Genomic DNA, 22,055 nt, shown 5'->3' with positions numbered 1-22,055 from the left:
GTTTGCTGAGATGGGTTGGGGTTTTTTTTGATAATATTTTTATTGGTTTTTTAAAAGTTTTGAACACAATACAAAAATATGGTAAAAGAGGGTATAGCTCTTTGTACAGATACTTAATGCAAACATGAAAAGAGGAGTGTTCAACAACAGCTTAATGGGAAGTCATAATGTCAAGTGAGTAACAATGTTCAGGAAGGTAAACTCTCAACTTGTGATTATAGGAGGCAGAAAGTACAATGGCAGTTAATACAATGTTATCTCAATGTTAATGAAATGGTATGTTCCCAAACATTAAACATATACTCGACTGAAATGATTTATTTATTTATTTATTTCGGATTTTTATATACCGACATTCTCAATACAAGTATCGAATCAGGTCGGTTTACATAGAAAATCAGGTCGGTTTACATATGATAAGCCCATAGTCCACTCAAGGCTTGATAAATCACGATCCTGTTGCTTAAAGTTACAGTACTCTAACCCCAAAAGTACCATAAATCCGAATTCTTAGAACTTAAATCCATAAACTTTAACTCTATAACTTTAACTCACAACCCATACCCTCCCTTTGTCTTCATGTTAAAAATCAACAAATAAATAAATAAAATGTTTCTTAACATTGCAGCACATACTGTCCATTGGATTAGAGTCATGATTTAGTACCAAGTGTCTGTTTTCTGTTATCACCCAGCTTCTATGTTCTTGTGTCTATTACCTGTTCCGTAGGGCTGTCTTCACCTGTAGTGGTCTCTAGTGCATCTTTTGTATTTTAGCGGTTTTGTATGCCAGGCCTCCCTTTTTGTGCCTTCAAACCTATTCCTTGATAGTAGTAATATGGACACCTGCGAAAGCATAGAGGGTCAGGAACCACAGAGAGACATGGTGAAAGTGGGCAGGGCAGGGGTCGGGAACCCATGGCTCGCGAGCCAGATATGGCTCTTTTGATGGCTTCATCTGGCTCGCAGACAAATCTACTAAATCAGTGTGTCGCCACACTTTTCAGTCCCCCGCTGACCCAGCTGCTCCCCGGTCCTCCTCCACCCAGGCTTAAAATGCTGTCAGCCCGGGCGGAACGCGGCAGAATAGCTGGAGTCGGCGGCACTGGCATGCTCTCTTCTCCCCCCCCCCCCCCCGGTGGCCCGGAAGAGGAAGTGGTGAGCATCGGGTGCGTGCGCGGGAAGAAGAGACCACGCTAGTGTGGTCAGCGTCAGTCCGACGAAAAGAAGACTGTGCAGCGCGGCTCGGAGGAAAATAAAGAAGAGCTTCAACTGCGGCCGATGGGACTCCTCCTCCGCAAGGGCTTAAAATGAAGGAGATTAGCGTTGGGCGGAGGCTGCTGCTGCCGCGAGTTCCCAGGGTGGGGGTGGGGGAGAGAGAGAGAGAGTGAATGAGCGAGAAAGCATGTATGTTTGAGATCCTGTGTGTGTGAGAGATTGCATGTATGTGAATGATTGAGGGCCTGTATATGTGAAAGAGAGTATGTCTGTGATTGAGAGCCTGCCTGTGAGAGAGCATGAATGTAAGTTTACGATTGGGAACCTGTATGTGTAAGTTTGTGATTGAAAACCTGTTTGTGTGAAAGAGTATGTGTGTATGATTGAGATCCTTTGTGTGTGAGAGAGATCATGTATATGTATGTTTAAGAGCCTGTGTGTATAAGTAAGAGAGAGAGCATGTGTGTCTGTGTGTGACTGAGAGCTGGTTTAGGTGATGGAGCATGTGAGTATGTGATTGAGAGCCTGTGTTTAAATGAGAGAGAGAGATCATGTGTGTCTGTGTGTGATTGAGAGCTGGTTTAGGTGAGGGAACATGTGAGTATGTGATTGAGAGCCTGTGTGTAAGTGAGAGAGAGAGAGCATGTTTGTAAGCATGTGAATGAGAGTCTGTGTGTGAGAGAAAAAGACAGCATGTATGTGTGTGTGATTGAAAGCCTGTGTGTGTAAGCATGAAAAGATAGACAGCATGTGTGTAAATGTGTAATTAAAAGCCTATATAAGTGAGAGAGAAAAAGCATGTGTATATGTGAGTGACTGAGAGCATGTGTGTATAGGTGTGTAATTGAGAGCCAGTGTGAGAGAGAGCGCTGGTATGTGACTGAGAGAGGAGAAAGTTCCAAGCAAACCACCCCTCCTCCTGCTAATTCAGAACAATCTCAGGACACCTGGATATCAAACGTTCCCAGGTATGCAGAGCAAAAAAGTTTTTATATCCTTATTATTTTTCATTACTGGGTCTTTGTGTCTGCTATTTTGAAATATTTTGTTGGTATCTGGAAATTTTTTATATGAGTTTTTAATTATTGGATATTCCACATCAGCTGTTTCGAAATATGTTCTTTTTGTTACTACAGTTTTACTGCTGATGATTTTATATTTCTTGATTTGTTTTACAAGGATGAGTGATGTTTCTTTTTTCCTTTGCTACACTGCATACAGAGACTCTGGCTTGTTGCAGTTTCCAATTCAGTTTTTTCTGCATGCTTCTTGTTATGCGTTTTGGTCTCTTTATTCTATGTTAGGTGAGGGACAGCACGTGATTCAGGTGAGGTTTTCTACTGGCGTGTAGTTTCTGTGTAGGACTCTATAGCAGCCTGACTTGGTCCGTTTTCCTAATAGGAGATGTATTGGTGTCTTAAGGCCTGGTGTAATATTTTCAGAGACTTATTGTACTTTAAAAGTGTGATCTTACATAAAATGAACACATTTACTTGAATTTAGTTTTAAACATATTGTATGGCTCTCATGGAATTACATTTTAAAATATGTGGCGTTCATGGCTCTCTCAGCCAAAAAGGTTCCTGACCCCTGGGGCAGGGTATACATGGCAGTGCACAGGGCGGGGGGGGCACACTTTAATAACTCCAGATTGGCCAGAAATTTACCTCCTGGTATCCTCACCTCCTAATCCGTGGTATGTAACACATAGTTGGAGAAGGCCTTCCATACCTTCTGATGAAGCTCATGTTTCTTATGGGATGCACTCTGTGCTACCACATATTCCATTGCGAACAGATGAAGCATCCTCTGGAACCAGTGCTCACCATCTGGGCTTTGATTAGTTAGCCACTGTGAGAGAATAATTCATCAACCCACTAACCCTGCTTTATTAAGGAATAAAATTTCCACTGTAGTTAGTTCGCATCCAATCTCGTTAGGAGTTCCAAAGAGCCATAAACTAGGGGACATGTGTGTAGGGTAAGGCGCATCAACCTTTCGCATTTCTGTTTGAGTGTGTCCCAAAAGGATAATATTATGTGACACTCCCATTTGCTGAGATGTTAATTGGTTTACAGACTGTGCTCTGAGCTGTTGTGTCTAAGCTCATGTCTGTAGCTGCACTACTAGTTACTGTGAAGGAATTAACATTATTTGAATGGTCAACTTCTTTCTCACATTTCTCTTAAAGCCTACATTCAGGTTGATACAGTACAGCCAAGCCGCACATTTCACTTTCAGAAATTAGCACTACCCAACCTTAATATCATGGCGATATTAAGTCTGAGGTTCCAAAAGTAAGACATAATTAAAAATAAAAAAATTTAAAATCAACCTCCGGGTTGAAAATCAGACGCTCAATTTTGCTGGCGTCCGGTTTCCGAACCCGTGGCTGTCAGCGGGTCCGAGAACAGACGCCAGCAAAATTGAGCGTCGGCTGTCAAACCCGCTGATAGCCGCCGCTCCTGTCAAAAAGGAGGCGCTAGGGACGCGCTAGTGTCCCTAGCGCCTCCTTTTACCGCGGGCCCTAATTTGAATAATTTTATTTACTGTATTGCGCGCACTGGCGAGTGGCCGGTGTGCACGTCGGGAGAGTGGGCACTCGCCCGCTGTCTCGCGTTTCTTTCTGTATCAGCCTGATTGTATGGGCGAAACTCGGTCCAAGTCGGGCATTGGTTTTTACCTTTAATTAAAGTATTTCCTAACACCAATCTAATTTTGTTTTGGTTGCACTTTGAGTGCATTGAAGTGGACTAAAATGGCAACCATGCTATTTCTATTTTTGTAACAACAAACCTTTATGGGGTTAATTCTGTAAAGGTTTTTCTTAGTGAAATCCATATATACAGTTGTGCTCATAAGTTTACATAACCCTGGCAGAATTTGAAAGATATGTAGTATTTTAAGAAAACATGAGCGATCAGAAAAAAGACACCTATTTTTAATGTTTTTCAAATTAAACTATTATGCGTTGCAGAATAGCACACTCATTAAATCATTGCAATAAAGGAAATAATAAAATGGCCCTAGTCAAACGTTTGCATACTCTTGAATGTTTGAGCTGATAATATATACTCAGGTTGACACACACTAGTAGAGAAGGCAATGAAGGGTAGGTACCACATCTGTGTCTTGTTTGATTGTAATTAGTGTCTGTGTATAAATAGTCAATGAGCTCTTGAGAAACCCTTATGCATTTCATCCAGGACTGCACTGACTTTGGTTATTGAAGCATGGGGAAAGCAAAAGTAGTTCAACTTTATAAATCAGGAAAAGGATATAAAAAGATATCCAAAGATTGGAAGATTCCAATCTGTACTGTTTAAACTCTGATCAAGAAGTGGAAAATTAGAAGACCAAGAAAGATTTCAGACACAGCTGCCAGGAAAACTGTCAGGATGCAAAGAAAAGCCCACAAGCAACTTCTAGTGAAATATAGGCTTTTCTGAAACAGTGGTATGGGTGTTTCAGCATGCACAATAAGGAGATATTTGAACAAAAATGGGCTGCATGGTAGAGTTGCCAGAAAAAAGCCATTGCTGCACCAATGCCACAAAACAGCCCACTTACAATACACCAAACGGCACTTAGCCTCAAAACTTCTGGATTAAAATAATTTGGAGTGATGAGACCAAAATTGAACTTTATGGTGGCAACCAGTAATGCTGAGCTTGGAGAGGAGTCGTCAAGGCCTATGAAGAGAAGCATGCCATCCTTACTGTGAATCATGGAGGTGGATCTCTGCTGTTTTGGGTGGTTTGTAAGCTATAGCAGCACAGATATTGATGGCAGGATGAATGCAGCATCTCATCAGAAAATATTGGAGGAGAATTTGCATTCATCAGCCAGGAAACTGCACATGGGGTGCACTTGGACTTTCCAACATGACAATGATCTGAAACATAAGGCCAAGTCGACCCTTCAGTGGCTGCAGCAGAAGAAAGTGAAAGTTCTGGCCATCACAGTCTCTTGATCTCAACATTGCTGAGCCACTTTGGGGAGAACTCAAACATACAGATCATACTAGACAACCAAAGAGGCTTTCGTGCCAAGAGGAATGGGCAGCTTTATCACTTGAGAAAATAAAAGGCCTCATTCACAACTATCACAAAAGATTGCAAGCTGTCGTTGATGCAAAAGGTAGCAATACACAATATTAATAACTAAGGGTATTCAAACTTTTGAACAGGATCATTTTATTATTTCCCTTATTGCTATGGTTTGTTTAATCATTGTGCTAATCTGTGATGCACAATAGTTTAACTTGAAACACATTAAAAATAAGACGTGTTTTTTGTCTGATCGCCAATGTTTTCTGAAAATGCTACACATCTTACAAATTCTGCCAGGGTATGTAAACTTAGCACAACTGTACATGTGTAAGTCGCATGTGCATTTGTGTATGCTGTATTTTGGAAACATGAGTGTACATGTATTTGTGGTATTGCACATAAATGTTAACAGGGGGAAAAGGGGCGGTTTGGGGGCATTCCGAGGCGAGGGTTGGAAGTACATGCACAAATAGCTATATTGTAAGTGGTAGTTACACATACATTACTGAACTTGTCCATCTGCCTTTTCGCCTGCTTGTCCTTGGACTACAGTCTTTGGGTGGGAGGTCAGGGTGAATGAAGTTCTGGATGTGTCGGCAAACCAGTGATTCCAAGTGCTTGCACGGCTAAATATTTTCTGATGAGAAGCTGAGTAGCTCATGGAGTTGGGTGTGAGTGGCCTCAGAAGGCAATTGGGGATTTGAGCTCCATGTCCCCCAAAGAGGGAGGATGGAAAGGGTGTTGGTGATGAGGAGTTTAAAGCATCATTGTAAACCGATGTGATCAGTATTTTAATACAGGAACACCGGTATATAAAAATCTAAAAATAAATAAATAAATAAATCTTAATTCTGTTCGAGTGTGGACTTGTATTCTAGACCTTGGGGTACCAGTTGGTTTCTTTTGTAGTGGAATGTTTTACTCTGACTGTGTATTTCATGAGCTCTGGTTATATAATACTGTTTTACCCACTACTAAAATGTACATAGTTGCTGGCTGGAAAATCCAGAAAAAATAAAGTTGGGAGTTTTGGTTAAGCTGGTGAGTGGTGTGACTTTGTTTTGAACCTGTATTTATGCCTGCACTAATGTAGAAATAAGGGGACCAGGTCCATAGAGAGGGAGGAACGGTCTTGCCCTCCCTGAATAGTCGGGGGCATCATTTTCTTCCCACTGCTTCTAAGAGTCCACTTCACCATCTGCATGACTCACTGCCCATACAGATCCTCTTGACGTTTTATGTGCCCAGGGATGGAGGTTGCATAAAATACATGCCTCCGTATTTGTCAGGGTTATTGTTTGCATATACATAATTATTATGCATATAAAATATATTTGCATACATGTATAAAATGGGTAGAGAGAGCATGTGATTTCCTGCATTACAAACATATTTGTGTACTGAACATACGTGCGTATATTTGGGGCAGAAATACCCAGGATTTTTTTTTAACTGTACAGCTCTTGCCACACAGTTTATAAAATACTGTCCTAAATCTCCAGAAGACCTCTTACACATGCATTTGGTGTCTTATGCAGACTATTGAAAATTGGGATCTATAAGCATAAACGTAATCATTTTCAAGATTTATGGCTTAGTTATTTAGTTATGTATGTCCAAGATTGCATATGGTCTGTATATGAATTTCTGAATTTAAAGGGGTGGGAAGAGCAGGAAAGGAACAGGAATAACGTTCTCAACATTTTCAGGTATTTGAGGAAGTTGTTAATTGACATGCCCAAGGCATAGTTATATCCATTTTGTTCTGTCGGTTAAAGCTACCTTGAAGTACTAAAAGGGATATTTGGCATGAAGGAAGATCTATTTTACAGTTAGAGTGCGTGGGTTACTGCAGTGGAGTTACTATGAGGAAGCGCTTCAGCCAGGGCTAGAATTGGCGATCTTCATGAAGAACTCTACCCATCAGCCAAAATGAAGCGTCTGTAGAATCTTTCTTTCCTCAGCTGCAGTTATACTAGAGTTGATTCATCATATATTCCTCCCTTTATAACATGCTTTACTTTGAGCCCATAAACACGGGTAAACGTAACATTATTCACATTTACATACAGAATCATGATACAAAGCATATTGTAAGACTATGGTTCTCAGATGTGACCATTAGTAGATTTTTTTTTTTTTTGTGTGTGTGGCCACAATAGCTTCCCACTGATGGTTCCTCGCCAATAGCTGCCATTCCTATTCCTATCCCTTGCTCGCAGAATCCCTGCAGAGCTGCTGCCGTGGGTGTCTCTGCATGTTTGTGCCTTGCGATGAGCTTACTCCTGCTCTGTTCTCGCAAGAACGGCATGAGAGTACAGGCACAGGAATGGCTCAAGCTCGCTGAGCGCCACACAGAGATAGCAGTTGTGCAGGGAGCCAGTGGGTAGAGGAACTGGACAGCAAGTCAGCAACTGTTATGGAGGTTCTGACAGCAGGAGGAGCAGTTTGGATAGCATACCAGAGTTCCACCTGGCAACACAGGAAAAGGAGCGGTGTGTCCAATGCAGGCCAGGACTTGGTGCAGACAGTAAAAAGGAGCATCGTATATAAGAACAGAATGAGCATGAGGGGAGAAGATTGAGAAGTGTGGTGGAGGGTGGGGAGAAGGGGTAAGGAAGGAAGGAGGAATAGAGCATAGCCTCAGTCGGCAGCATGGGTTAAAGTTGCTTTGGATCTAAGGCAGGCCAGGAGCAGTAGCAGCAGCTGTACTGGTGGTGGGAAGAGGCAAGTGAAAGTCAGTTAAGAGTACAGAATGAGTGGTGGCAGGGGGACGATTAGAATGAGGAGCTGATGGGGTAGTGGAGTTGAGAGAATGATAATGTTGAGGCCTTAGGGAAGAATAATTTTTGAAAACTGGAGAAATATTTATAAGGACTTCTGATTTTTTTGTGTGTTTGAGTATTTTACGAAAATGTTAAAAGCAGTCACTGGCAAGAGTTGGTGGCTGCAGTCTCAGGCCACCAAAAAATTTGTTGAGAACCCCTGAACTAAGAGTTCAAGAAGAATGTCTTAGCTGGGACTAAGTCATCTAGTCTAGAAGATGCAACTACTGATAAATGAGGAGACACTCTTGTTGGTTAAGCTATAACCATTGTATTATAATTAAACTATAGTTCTCTCATCACTAGAGGAGGTTCATTGTATTGCCTGTCATCCACTGTCTTGAAATATTTTGTAGCAAGAACTGGATAATTTCATGAGGTACCGCATAGGTTCCCTACATCACTGAGGTCAACCTGAGGCCCCATTACATGCCTGGAGTTGTAGTTCCGATTTCTCTGAGAAAAATAGGACTATATTTCCACCCATACAATGGGGCAAAACCAGGACTGGTCTGGATCAGCCTGTTTGGGTTGACCTGGGTGAAGTGACAACCCTAGTTTTAGTAAATGACAACACAGCACAGTGCTTCCAGGACCCTTAAGGGTTTTCTAAGAGTTATGTGGGGTCCTTTCCTTGAGCTACTGCTATCTCTGACCCTGTCTGCTTGCTGCCAAAGATGTACTGGAAACTAGAGGGTCAGTTCTCTTTCACCGATTAGAGTAAGAGGAGGTGGAGGTGGTAGTGCTGTACCACCAATCAGAACAAGAGCAGGGAACAGCAACTATGTGTTTCTTACAGGAGCAGGGAGTCACAGTTCTACACCACTGATGAAACCCAGGATCAGAGAATGGAAGCTGATCAGGGTAGGAGCTGTGCGTTAGTGTAAAATTTCTATTTTAGAAGCCACACAGCATACCTGAGGGAGGTGACAGATCTTCAATGTAAAACTGTGAAATTGGACCCCCACTGTTAAAACCATGTGTTGGACTGTGTCCTAATAAATGCCATAGTAAAGCTGCTATTATTTAAACAAAAAATAACACAAAGTTTAACTTGATGAGTTTATAATTTCCTTATGTTCTATTTCAGAGTCTTGCTCAGTTAACGGGCAGCTTCAAGAATAGCTGTTGGATTACAGACTCCCTGCAAGATCTCCAGTATAGTTCCAGCACAGTCAGCAATGCCTGTTTACCTCAACAATACTGCGATGCCTGTTCTCAGACTGACAGCATTGGAGAGGTAGGTGCTTCAGCACGGGGTGTTTCCTGCAAAATGTGAGCAGCTTTGGGCTTGTAGAAAAGGTTTTTTTTTTTTTTTTTTTTTTTTTACAAGGCATGGAATGCAGATGTGTGCTGGAGATTACCACATTGATTGAATATTTATCTTTTGAGGTTAGATATTGACCTCAAGCCCTAAAGTCTTTCCAAAGCATTGATGAAAGATACTGTCCTAGATGGAGGCGTCTTCATGCGTGGCGAGATGCTCATTTACAGCCTGTCAGTGATGTGGTTGTAGGAGCTGGCATGCAGAAAATCCATGATTTTGGGGGGTCATTTTGTAACATTGTGCATTAGTCCACTTTTGAAAATTATCCTGACAAAATTGCTCAATTGTACGTGTGGTTTTGTGGAGAGAATTTACATGCAAAGACCTTAAAAACAAAAAGTATGTATAAAAAGTCCGAACTCTGCCCAGACTCTGTAATTCTACATGCAAGTAAGGCACTAGCGTACCCGTAGAAGTCTCTCTCAAAATTAGCCCCCCTCTTCCTACCCCATGTACAAACATCTGAAGGTTGGTTAAGAAAAGATGGTATCCACAAAAGTGTTTTGGTGCAAAAGTAAAAAAAAAAAAATTAAAAATTAAAAAAAATTAAAAATTAAAATCGGCCCTCGGGTTGGAAGACGGCGCTCAATTTAGCCAGCGTCCGTTTTCCAAACCCGTGGCTGTCAGCGGGTTCGAGAACAGACGCCAGTAAAATTGAACGTCTGCTGTCTAACCCGCTGACAGCCGCCTCTTTTGTGGGCCCTAATTAGCATACCTGGGCTTCCTGAATTGCGTGCCCAGGAGAGTGGCCTGTGCACGTGTCGGGAGAGAGGGCACTCACCGGCTCTCCCACGCGGTTTTCTGTATCTGCCCGTAAGTCTCAGAATCTGCAATAATGCACACAAACTAATCCACACAGTTACACCTGCATTATGGAACATTCAGTCAACACTCAAATCATCCATTGTAGCTGAAGATTGGAAGATGGCCCATGTAACCCTGATATTTAAAAAGAGCTCCAGGGGTGATCTGGAAAACTGTAAACCAGTGAGCCTGACTTCAGTGCTTGGAAAAATTGTGGAAACTGTTATAAAAATTTAGATATGGTTTAATGGGACACAGCAACATGGATTTACCCAAGGGAAGTCTTGCCTCACAAATCTACATTTTTTTTTTTTTGAAGAGGTGAATAAACATGTGGACAAAGGTGAACCGGTAAATGTGGTGTATTAGGATTTTCAGAAGGCGTTCAACAAAGTCCCTCATGAGAGGCTTACATAGAAACATAGAAATGATGGCAGAAGACGACCAAATGTCCCATCCAGTCTGCCCAGCAAGCTTCCACACCTTTTTTTTAGGAAAACTAAAAAGTCGTGGGATAGGAGGTGAAGTCCTTTTTGTGGATTTCAAGCTGATCAAAAGACAGGAAACAGAGAGTAGGATTAAATGGTTAGCTTTCTCAGTGGAAAAGGATAAACAGTGGAGTGCCTCAGGGATCAGTACTTGGACCAGTGTTTTTTAAATGATCTGGAAAGGGGTATGACGAGTGATGCACAAAATGATGAGTAGTTAAATCTCAAGCAGATTGTGATAAATTGCAGGAAGACTTTGTGAGACTAGAAGATTGGGCTTCCAAATGGCAGATGGAATTTAATATGGATAAGTGCAAGGTGATGCATATAGGGAAAAATAACCCATGCTATAGTTACACAATGTTAGGTTCTCTCTTAGGAGTTACCACCCAGGAAAGAGATCTAGGCATCATAGTGGATAATACATGGAAATCAACGGTTCAGTGTGCTGTGACGATCAAAAAAGCAAACAGAAATTTAGGAATTATTAAGAAGGGAATGGGAAATAAAATGATGGATGTCACAATGCCTCTGTATCGCTCCATGGTGAGACCGCATTTTGAATACTGTGTGCAATTCTGATCACTGCATCTCAAAAATGATATAGTTGCACTGGAAAAGTGCAGAGAAGGGTGGCCAAAATAAGTGGCATGGAACGGCTGCCCTAGGAGGAAAGGTTAAGGATAATTTTGGAGAAGAGATGACTGAGGGGGATAAGATAGAGGTCTACAAAATCATGAAAGGACTTGAAGGACTGGGGGGCACTCCATGAAGTTAGCAAGTAACTCATTTAAAACAAATAGAAGAAAATTATTTTTCACTCAGCGCATAGTTAAGCTCTGGAATTCATTGCCAGAGGATGTGGTTACAGCAGTTGGTGTAAGTGAGTTTAAAAAAGGTTTGGATAAGTTCCTAGAAGAAAAATAAATAAACTGCTATTAATTAATAAGCAATAGTAGCTTGAGATTTATTTAATGTTAGGGCTGTTACTGGCAAGTACCCAATCTATGAAAAGGCAACTCTACAAATATTAAACCAGGCCCTTAACACCAATACACCTCCTAGTAGGAAAACAGAATAAGCCAAGCTGCTATAGATCCCGACACACAAATCATTGTAAAGCTATACTAATGAATGTTACAAAACAGCTGATGAGCAGAATAACATCCAACCATTAAAAACTCATAAAAATTATTAAAAATTGTCCAGATACCATAAAATATTTCAAAACAGACATTACATAATACCCAATAATTAAAATGGCAGTCAATCAAGAAAAATAAACTTAAAAAGCCACCTTTACTTACCCTCTCCAGCAGCTCTCTACTCTTTTCCCTTTTTAAATATTGGGGTTACATTAGCCACCCTCCAGTCTTCAGGTGCAATGGATGATTTTAATGATAAGTTACAAATTTTTACTAATAGATCTGAAATTTCATTTTTGAGTTCCTTCAGAATCCTGGGGTGTATACCATCCGGTCCAGGTGATTAACTACTCTTCAGTTTGTCAATCAGGCCTCCCACATTTTCTAGGTTCACCGTAATTTGGTTCAGTCCATCTGAATCATTACTCATGAAAACCTTCTCTGGTATGGGTACCATGGGAACAAATATACCAAATAAAATACAAATATCCCTTTAGAAGCACAGCCACTCCCAAGGTTTCCTGCTTTCGTCACAAACCATCCACCATTGCATTGAATAATCCTCTTCCTCTTCCCCTTACCCCACCCCCAAAACCATCTGCTAATACACCATAGCAGAACTGCAATTGCAGTATGAGGGGAGAACATTTGGAACACAAAATCTGAGCTCCCCCGAGCAACAAATATTAAATGATCACAAATAAAGAAAAATAAACTGCAACATCCCACTTATCTACTAAAGACACCTTCATGTAACCAATATTGATAACAGAAAGGCTAATAGAGCCAACCCATTTGTCAGGAAAAATACAGTTCAACCCTTTCCACTGTCCTTAGAGGAAAAGGAGTCTCCAGAATGCCTTAACTTCCGACCTCTACTCTTTGCTATCTGGGAAAGTCATCTTTCGGTACAGCGACAGGCACCTTTGGAGTAAAAACTTTCTTGGCCATGATGCCTGCTTCTGACAAATTGGCCTCTGCTTCCTCCACTGCTTCAACCTTGGAAGTCACACCACGAATGGTCATCGCTAGACTGAAGGGAAATAGCCATTTATATCGAATCCCCTCTTTTTGTAATGCTCCAGTCACTTCCCTAAAGTCCATTCTCTTCTTAATAGTAACAGATGACAAATCCGCAAACACCGAAATGTTGTGTCTCCCACAGCCACGTCTGTGTTGTCTGGCCAAGGTGAACACTCTTTAATAGGAAAACGGTGGAAACCAGCCACAATGTTGCGGGATTTATTCCCCACTTTAGGGCCCAAGGTCCAGTGTGCCCTTTCTGTTTCCACTTCAGCCTCAGTTAATGGCACCTCCAGACTCTGATTCTGGCCCAAGAAAAAAGCACACAGTTTCTGCACCACCGCGTGACAATCCTTATAGTCATCAGTCTTTGGTATGCCCCGAAACTGGAGATTGCACCAGTGATTCCAATTCTCCAAATCCTCAATTTTAGCTTGAAGTTCTACATTTTCCAGTGATAATTGGCCATATTGAGATTGTAATTCCCCACTTTATCAGCCTGGGCTTCTAGGCGCATGTCGCAATAGTCAACTCTGCGCCCGATATCCGATTTTTCCCCTCTCAGTTCGGCAATCAGACCCCTCAAGTCCTGCTTAGTTTCATGCATAGCTTTGTGCAGATCAAAGAACCATTGTCAGAATTCTGCTCTGGACGGAATATCTTGCGAATTCGCTTCCGTCACGCCACTATCCGTGTCTGCTTCCATTATGGGATCACTCTGGGCTTCCTCAGTCTCCCCAAGACCTTCTGAGTCAGAGGTCATTTTCACATAGGAGAATTGTTTAGTCAGGTTCTTTTTTTCTTAGTAGCTATCAGGAATGATTAATCTCATTAACCAGCCTCTCTGGAAGCCAACTGCGTAAAAGGTGTGCAGTGATTCCAAGAATATTGGCTAGGAGAAAGTTGGAGCTCAGATTCAGGTGGCCACACCCCCTCCCTCCCACTATATATTTTTTTAGAGCACTGCCATACACTTCTAAATCATCCTTGTCTTCTATATACTCGAGTTTTGTCAAATGTGAGTGAGATGCACTGTGATCTCTAACCTTTGCAGATCAGTAATCTAGCTGATTCTTTTACTCGAGTGCTGTTAAGGATTTGATGATCTATTTGAAATATGGCTGTCAACGGGTACCTTTTATTCCAATTTCCAGTCACACCTCTCCTTCTATATTTTAAGGCACATGCTCCTATTGGTGAGTTAGGAAAGCTGTGGTGAGGGGTAGAAATGCAGAAAGAAACATGTGCTGTCTCATACATCAGGGAGAGTGCCTAAGGAAAATAAAATACTCAAAGGAAAAATTAAAAGATTTTCAGAAGAAAGCAACCTAGGAAACATTGTATTATTAGGGGAAGAAGTAGTGAGCAAGAACATTTGAATAACTTTGGCCCTTATTCGGAAAGGACTGTTCTACATTTCATACCTCTAGAAAAAAATCATTATTGAACAAGGCCCTTTATTAGATATGTCTTTAGGGTCCACTTAATCTTATTAACATTCAAACTAATGTTAAAATGCCTCTCTTGCTGTTTATTTTCTGTGATTTTCATGAGTGTGAATGCCTTTCTCTTTGGTATGTAATGATCTGCCATCCTTAACCAGAACTCTGTGGAGAGTCCTGCTGTTCCTTGGATGGTCGTATCCTGCCACAGGAGACTTCTGAAAAGTGCAGTGTGTCATTGTTCGGTAGCTGAGGATTCATCCATTTGCTTTTCTTTCTTCCCATCCGCAGCTTGGCTTTAATGATAAAACAAGGCTGGTAGACAAAGTAAGACTTAGCTGGCAGTATGAAGAAGCAAAAAAGAGGTAAGACATTTTATTTCTTTCAATTTATTGGTCATTTTCAGTGCAATTTTCAAAAGCCATTTACCTGGGTAAACTGGCTGTCTAAAAAAAAAAAAAAAATTACCCTCACGTTCCCCACATAAGAGTACATGCAGGAATCAACAAGGAAGGTTGGGAGATGGGATTGGGTTGGAGGAGACAACAAAGTGCCTAGTTTTGCATTTTCAAATGAAAACCAAAACAAAACTGTGCATGTTTAAGTAAAAATCAGCTGCAGGAAAAACAGAAGCAAATCTATGCAAATACTTTTTCCCTAGAAAAATGTTTGTACCTTTCTTTGAAAATTGGGTACAAAGCTTGAGGGTAAAAGTACCTGTTGATGTTGCACCTACGCAGGTAGGAATGAAAGTTGCTCCATATTGCTTTTCTTTGTGAAACTGTGACTGTAGGGTTTGGGATGGTCTGCCATTACAGCCTTCAGGGGTTTCCCAACGATGCGATATATCACACATTTTCTGTTAACCATTGCTTGCTTAGGAAAATACTAAGCTTAAAGATAGTCCAGCCACATTGATTTGTTCCAAATAATTGTAAAAGAAACCTGTAATCATAGGCAGTTGTGATTTTGGAAATCTTACATAAGAACATGCCATACTGAGTCAGACAAAGGGTCCATCAAGCCCAGCATCCTGTTTCCAACAGTGGCCAATCCAAGTCACTAGCTAGAACTCAAATATTAGATAGATCACAAGCTACTAATGCTTATTAATTACTGTCATAGCAGTTTATGGATTTATCCTCTAGGAAATCCAAACCTTTTTTAAACCCAGTTATACTAACTGCTGTAACCACATCCTCTGGCATTGAATTCCAGAGCTTAGCTATGTGCTGAGTGAAAAAGAATGTTCTTTGATTTGTTTTTAAATGAGCTACTTGCTAACTTCATGGAGTGCCCCCTAGTCCTTCTATTATCTAAGAAACCAGTAACCAATTTACATTAACTTGTTCAAGTCCTTTCATGATTTTGTAGACTTCTATCATATCCCCCCTCAGTTGTCTCTTCTCCAAACTGAACAGCCCTAATGTCTTTAGCCTTTCTTCATAGGGCAGCCATTCCATGCCCCTTATCATTTAGGTCGTCCTTCTCTGCACTTTCTCTTGCCAGGGGTGGGGGTGCTATTTTTAATGTTAATAATTGTAATTCATTTGAATGGTTTTTCCCATTGCAGTAATTTGAGTTTTTGATGTCACTCCAGGATTGTGACAATTTATTGAGCTTTAGTGATGTCGCTGCAGGACCTGCATGCATATCAATATAAGAAGCCTAGTTCCCACTTTTATGGTGCTGTAATAATAAAAATAAAAAAAAAGTGGTAAACCACCTTTATGAGATTAATACAGATGAAGTTTTATTAATTCTTATATATTTCTTTTTCAAAGTGCAAGTTAGACTTTTCCAGGCTTCATGACTGAGCTAAAAAAAACAAAACAAAAAACCCACCAAATTCAGTGATGCACTAAAAATGAAATAGCCTTTCAGGACTTCCCAGTGTCTGCAGTTTTTTGAGACATGCATACACCCACACCCTCACACACACACACTCATACACTAATGCTCATAATATGATCTAGAGGCACTCATGGAATAAATTGATTAGGAAAACCAGGAATGGTTTTCTTTGCAACTCCACTGGCTGAAGTTTTCAACGTTCCTTTAGAGTCAGGAGTAGCTGAGGAGATGGGTGGATGTAGTTCCTATTCATAAAAATGGAAGTAGGAGGAGGCTGGGGACTAGAGACTGGTTAGCCTGACCTCTCTGGTGAACAAATAAATAGAATTGTTGCTAAAACAGAGAGTTTTTATTGCAGTTTCCGCAGCAGTAGTTTGTAAGATTCGCGGCAGCTTAATTTTACCAGAGGTAGATCTTGTTAGACAAATCTGATCAGTTTCTTTGGTGGGTGCCCAGAGAGTTTGGAGTGTGCTAGATGTAGTACACTTGGATTGACGTAAGACCTTTGATATGGTTCTGAATAGGCGATTTATAAATAAATTGAGCATTCTTGGTATGAGACAGTGACTGAGTGGGTTAGATACTGGCTGAGTGAAAGGTTAGTGGTATATGTAGTTCTCTTCAAGGAGGATGACTTTACTAGCAGTGTGCCTTGGGGGCTGGTCCTTAGATCAGTTCTTTTTAACAATTTCATGTAGCTGGGTTTAAAAAAGGTTTGGATACGTTCTTGTAGAAGTCCATAAACTGCTATTAATCGTTGTTTTAGAGAATAATCACTGCTTTTACTGGCATCAGTAGCATGGGGCTTGCGTAGTATTTTGGAACTTGCCAGGTACTTGTAGCCTGGATTGACCACTGTTGGAAACAGGATGCTGGGCTTGATGGACCCTTGGTCTGACCTAGTTTGGCAATTTCTTATGTTTTTATAGCATTGTGGAAGGATTGTCGGGAAAGGTTTGTCTTTTTGCCGATGATACCAAAATCTGCCACAGGGTAGACAGCCAGGAAGTATGGAAAACATGAAGAGGGTTCTAGCAAAGCTCAAGGAATGGTCTGCCTGCCAGCTAATATTCAATACTAAAAAAAATGCAGTGTAATGCATTGAGTATGCAATAACCCAAGGGAGAGGTACAATATTGGAAGCGAATTCTAAATTTCAAAGAAGAGTGGGATCTGGGGTGATTGTATCTGATGATGATAAAATGGCCAAACAGGTGGATAAAGTGATGGCAAAAGCCAGGGAGATGCTTGGCTGCATAGGGAGAGAAATGGTCCGCAGAGAAAGGGAGGAGATATTGCCCTCGTATAGGTCCCTAGTGAGATCTTATTTGGAATACTGGGTACAATTCTGGAGACCGCACCTTCAAAAGGATATAAACAGGTTGGAGTTGGTCCAGAAGATATCGATATATATAGATTTTAGAGAGAGAGAGAGAGATATTTATGTTATACTTATATACCATCCAAAGCCTATTGGTATGTGCACCAATAGGTGGCTTTGTACACTTTGGATACCTGAGTTCAATTTTATGTATAATACACCTTCCCATGAAATGCTCAAGGTGAGGTACAGTATAATAAAAGTACAAAATACAGTATAACTTCAAGAAAAAATGAACATTAAAATACAATATAGCAACATTAAATACAAAAATGTAAAACAACAAGCATAAGGACATAAGACTTGCCTTACTGGGTCAGATCAAGGGTCCATCAAGCACAGTATCCTGTTTCCAACAGTGGCCAAGCCAGATCACAAGTATCTGGCAGGATGCCAAGGGGTAGATAGATTCTAAGCTGCTTATCCCAGGGTCAAGCAGTGAATTTCTGCAACTCTCCTTTAATGATTGTTAATGGACTTTTCCTCCAGGAAATTGTCCAAACCTTTTTTAAATGCAGTTGTACTAATAGCTTTCACCACATCCTCTGGTAACAAATTCCAGAGCTTAATTATGTGTTGTGTAAAAAAAAATATTTTCTCTTATTTTAAATGTATTACTTAGTAACTTCTTTGTGTGTCTCCTGGTCTTTGTACTTTTTGAAAGAGTAAACAACTGATTAACGTTTAATTGTTCCATTCCACTCATTTTATAGACCTCTATCATATCTCCCCTCAGCCTTCTCTTCTCCAAGCTGAACAGCTCTAACTTCTTTAGCCTTTCCTTAGTGTAGACAGATGGACTCAGTAGATGGAGACGGAATCAGATTTCAAAGCTGTCGTCACCCTATACATACCCCTGCAGTGACCTCAGCCACCACCTGTACCTTCAAGGAGTTAAGGGCCAAACCTTTATTCAAGCCATCCTGTAAACATTCCCAAATAAGTGGGATTTTAACTGCCCAAGTTGGGACACCATGCTCCTCGCACCAGGCCTCAAATACTCGAGTGGAGAACTTTGATCATGAAGTAAGGTGACGATTACTGCCGCCAAATATCCTCACTTCATCAGGCGAGCCATCTCAAGGGCCAGACCATAAGGCAGAATCGACTCAGATCCTCATGAAGGACCGGACCCTGCTGTAGCAGGTCCCTGTGCGCGGTGGAAGGCACAGGGGGATCTCCACTAGGAGTCTCTGCATGTCTGCATACCACAGACACCTGAGTCAATCTGGAGCTACTAGTAGGACTAAACCCCTGTGGTGTCCAATTCTGCAAATGACCCTGCCCAGCAGGGGCCATGGAGGGACGGCATAAAGTAACTCTTCCTCTGGCTAGAGCTGAATGAGAATGTTGATTCCCAGGGACCATAGATCTCTTCTGTGACTGAAGAATCGGAGAATGTGTTGTGAGATGGGCCAGCAGACTTTGTCCAACAACACCCTTTCTCCTGGATCCAGAATCTCCCTGCTTAGAAAGTCTGCTCTGATGTTGTCTTTTCCTGCAATGCGGGAGGCAAATATCATCTGTAGATGTATTTCCGCCCATTCCATAAGGAGATCTATGTCCTGAGAAACTTGCTGTCACTTGGTTCCTCCCTGACTATTGATGTAGGCTACCATCATTGTGTTGTCCAACATTACATGGACTGCTTTACCCTGGAGTCTGTGGCTGAATTGTAAGCACGCCAGCCTTACTGCCCGAGCGTCCAGGTGATTGATGTTCCAGAGGGCCTCTTCCTCTGTCCAACGCCCCTGGGCTGTGAGTTCCTGACGGTGAGCTCCCCAGTCCCGGAGACTTATGTCTGTTGAGAGAACCTGCCAGTTCAGGGAGGACAGGGGGACATCCCTGCTCATATGAGCCTCCTCCAACCACCACTGGAGGCGAGAGCAGACTCCCATTGGTAAGTGGAGCAGATTCAGTCTTGAGGCTGTGGGTTCCAACGTGACAGCAGTGAGCGTTAATTGCCCACGGCACTACTTCCAAGGTTGCTGCCATCAAACCAAGAACTTGGAGATAGATCCACACCGTCAGGCATATTGTGCTTATCAACTGATGCACCTGGGACATCAACCTCTGTATCCGTGTGGTTGGGAGGAAGACCTTACCCTGCCTGGTGTCAAACTGGACTCCCAGATACTCCGAGGACTGGGAAGACTTGAGACTGCTCTTGTCCAGGTTTACTATCTAACCAAGTTCCTGAAGCAAGCAGGTGACTCTGATGGTCACCTGGAGGCTCTCTTCCATGGACTTGGGCTGGATCAACCAGTCATCCAAGTATGGTGTACCAGGATTACTTCTCTTCTCAACGCTGCCGCCCCATCCACCATAATCTTGGAGAATGCTCTGGGGCAGTGGCTAGGCCAAAGGGCAGTGCCCGGAACTGATAATGGTGCCCCAGTACCATAAAGCGCAGGAAGCATTGGTGTTCTTGATGGATTGGAATTATGTAAGTAGGCCTCGGATAGATCCAGGGAAGTTAGGAACTCTCCCAGTTGTGCGGCCATTATGATGGAGCGTAAGGTTTTCATGCGGAAATGACTCACTCGGAGGTAATGGTTGACACTTTTGAGGTCCAGGATGGGGTACTGGGATTACAGCCCTCATCCCGAGAAGCTTTAAAAGAGTAATCTCCACTGGCTGCTTTTTTGTGCTGGGAGTGGCAAGGAGACATCTTGAATACGTGCCGAGGAGTGCTGCGAAATTCTAGTGCATATCCTTCTCGTATGACCTCCAGTATCCATTTGTCTGAAGTGATCACAAAATTATCAGGTAAGTAATTTCTCCATTATGGACTTTTCTTTCAGGAAATTGTCTAAACCTCTTTTTAAACCCAGCTACAGTAACAGCTTTCACCACATCCTCTGACATCAAATTCCAGAGTTTAATTATGTGTTAAGTAATAAAAAAAAATGTTCTATTTGTCTTAAATGTAATTCACTCACATTTGGGGCTTTAGAGACGTTTCTTGCATGCTACATCTGTTTTCTGTGCTACACTTCTAAGAAATGATTAGTCTTCATGTTTTAAGACTTGGGGGCCTTTGCTGTAAAACATGCTAAAACATTTTTTGGCGTGCATGAGCTAAAACTTTAGCATGTATGCTAAAACACCACTTGAAAATCTATGGACTAAACTTTAGCTCATGTATACCAAAAAAAAAAATTGTCCCCTTAGCTTACACATGCTGTTATCACGCCAGACCCAAAATGCTTAGTATGCAAGCTCTGGATCACCATTTCTCCCACGGAAACTGGGTAGAAGTGAAAGGTCCAGGTAGCAGGGATGGATTGCTTCTTCCTGTCTCTGCCCATGAACCTTGCTGTTAAGCAGCCCCCTTCCCAATCTCCTGAGTACCAGGACACACTCCTCTGATAGATATCAGCTGTCCTGAGTGCATCAGATGACCCTCACTATGGCTATCAGACATCCACATCACCAAAGCCCCCTCTAACCCCTCTGGAATGAGGGCTTGCCATGTGACAGGTGAAACGCTATCTACTAGTGTCGTTCAGCAGCTGAAGTGGTGTGGGCAAGAAGGTTCTCATATCCTTCTGTTCATTAAGAGCCAGAGGTTCTCATATCCTTCTGTTCATTAAGAGCCAGACTCTCCGTAATTGTAAGCCACCATTCCAGATGGAGGGGAGGGTTAGAGTTTCATATTAGTATGGATAGAAGGAAGCTTCTTTCTGAAAGGGTTAGCGAGGTGGATGTCTGATGGCTATTGGCTGTCTGGTTGCTTGGCAGCTGGGGAGAGGATATCCTTGCCCCACAAACCAGTTTCACCAGTTAATTTAGCATAGGGTTTTTCACAGGCAGCTGACAGATCTACATGTGCTTGGTAAAGGTACATTTTCATAGTTAACAAGTGTATGCTAAATAACGTCTGGAAGAGAGCATATCATGCTATTTTGCTTGCATCCACTAGAACCTCATTTGCATGTGACATTCCTTCTTTTCCATGTGGGTATGTGCTTATTTTTATAGGTTCTGAAGAACTAATGTATCATGCTTGCTAAGCTTTAATGCATAGACCCATTAGGGGGTAATTTTGTAACATCATGCATAAATTACACCAATTTTCAAAGTGTGCAGAATTATCCCTGCAAATCTTGCTAAAATGTCCGCATAATTTTCCGTATATAATCTAAAAGTACTTTGTGCGTTGTCTGAACTCCTCAACTCTACCTCCACTCTGCCCAGATAAGTGTACACACAAATGTGGCATATGTGCGTGAGTTAACCTGCAAACGGAGTGGGAAATTTCTGAGCATAAACATTGATTTACTTGTGAAAATGTCTTTGAAAACTACTCTCCTTGTGCACCATATTGTAGTGGCAGAATTTACGGAATGTGGAATCCTTCGGGGTTCATAGTTGTCCCCCTTGTTTAATATATTTATGCACCTGTGGGGAGGCATTATTTGTGGACTTGGCATCAGGGGGGCTCAAGGCAATGTGCTGCCTGAGGCGGGGACCACATGCAGCCCCCCCCAAATT

General features: G+C 41.8%; 1 protein-coding gene across 1 annotated transcript in view; it reads left to right on the top strand.

The window, feature by feature from the left end:
* The window catches only part of WWC3 (WWC family member 3), a 319,559-nt gene that overhangs the window by 166,016 nt on the left and 131,488 nt on the right, over nt 1-22,055 (top strand). The window contains exons 7-8 of the mRNA XM_029604359.1: nt 9,185-9,334; nt 14,615-14,688. Of these exons, the coding sequence (XP_029460219.1) occupies nt 9,185-9,334; nt 14,615-14,688 (224 nt within the window). The remainder of the gene's footprint in view (nt 1-9,184; nt 9,335-14,614; nt 14,689-22,055) is intronic.

Source organism: Rhinatrema bivittatum, chromosome 5, assembly GCF_901001135.1.
Source record: "Rhinatrema bivittatum chromosome 5, aRhiBiv1.1, whole genome shotgun sequence".
Taxonomy (NCBI): domain Eukaryota; kingdom Metazoa; phylum Chordata; class Amphibia; order Gymnophiona; family Rhinatrematidae; genus Rhinatrema; species Rhinatrema bivittatum.
This window is presented reverse-complemented; position numbering and strand designations above follow the sequence as displayed.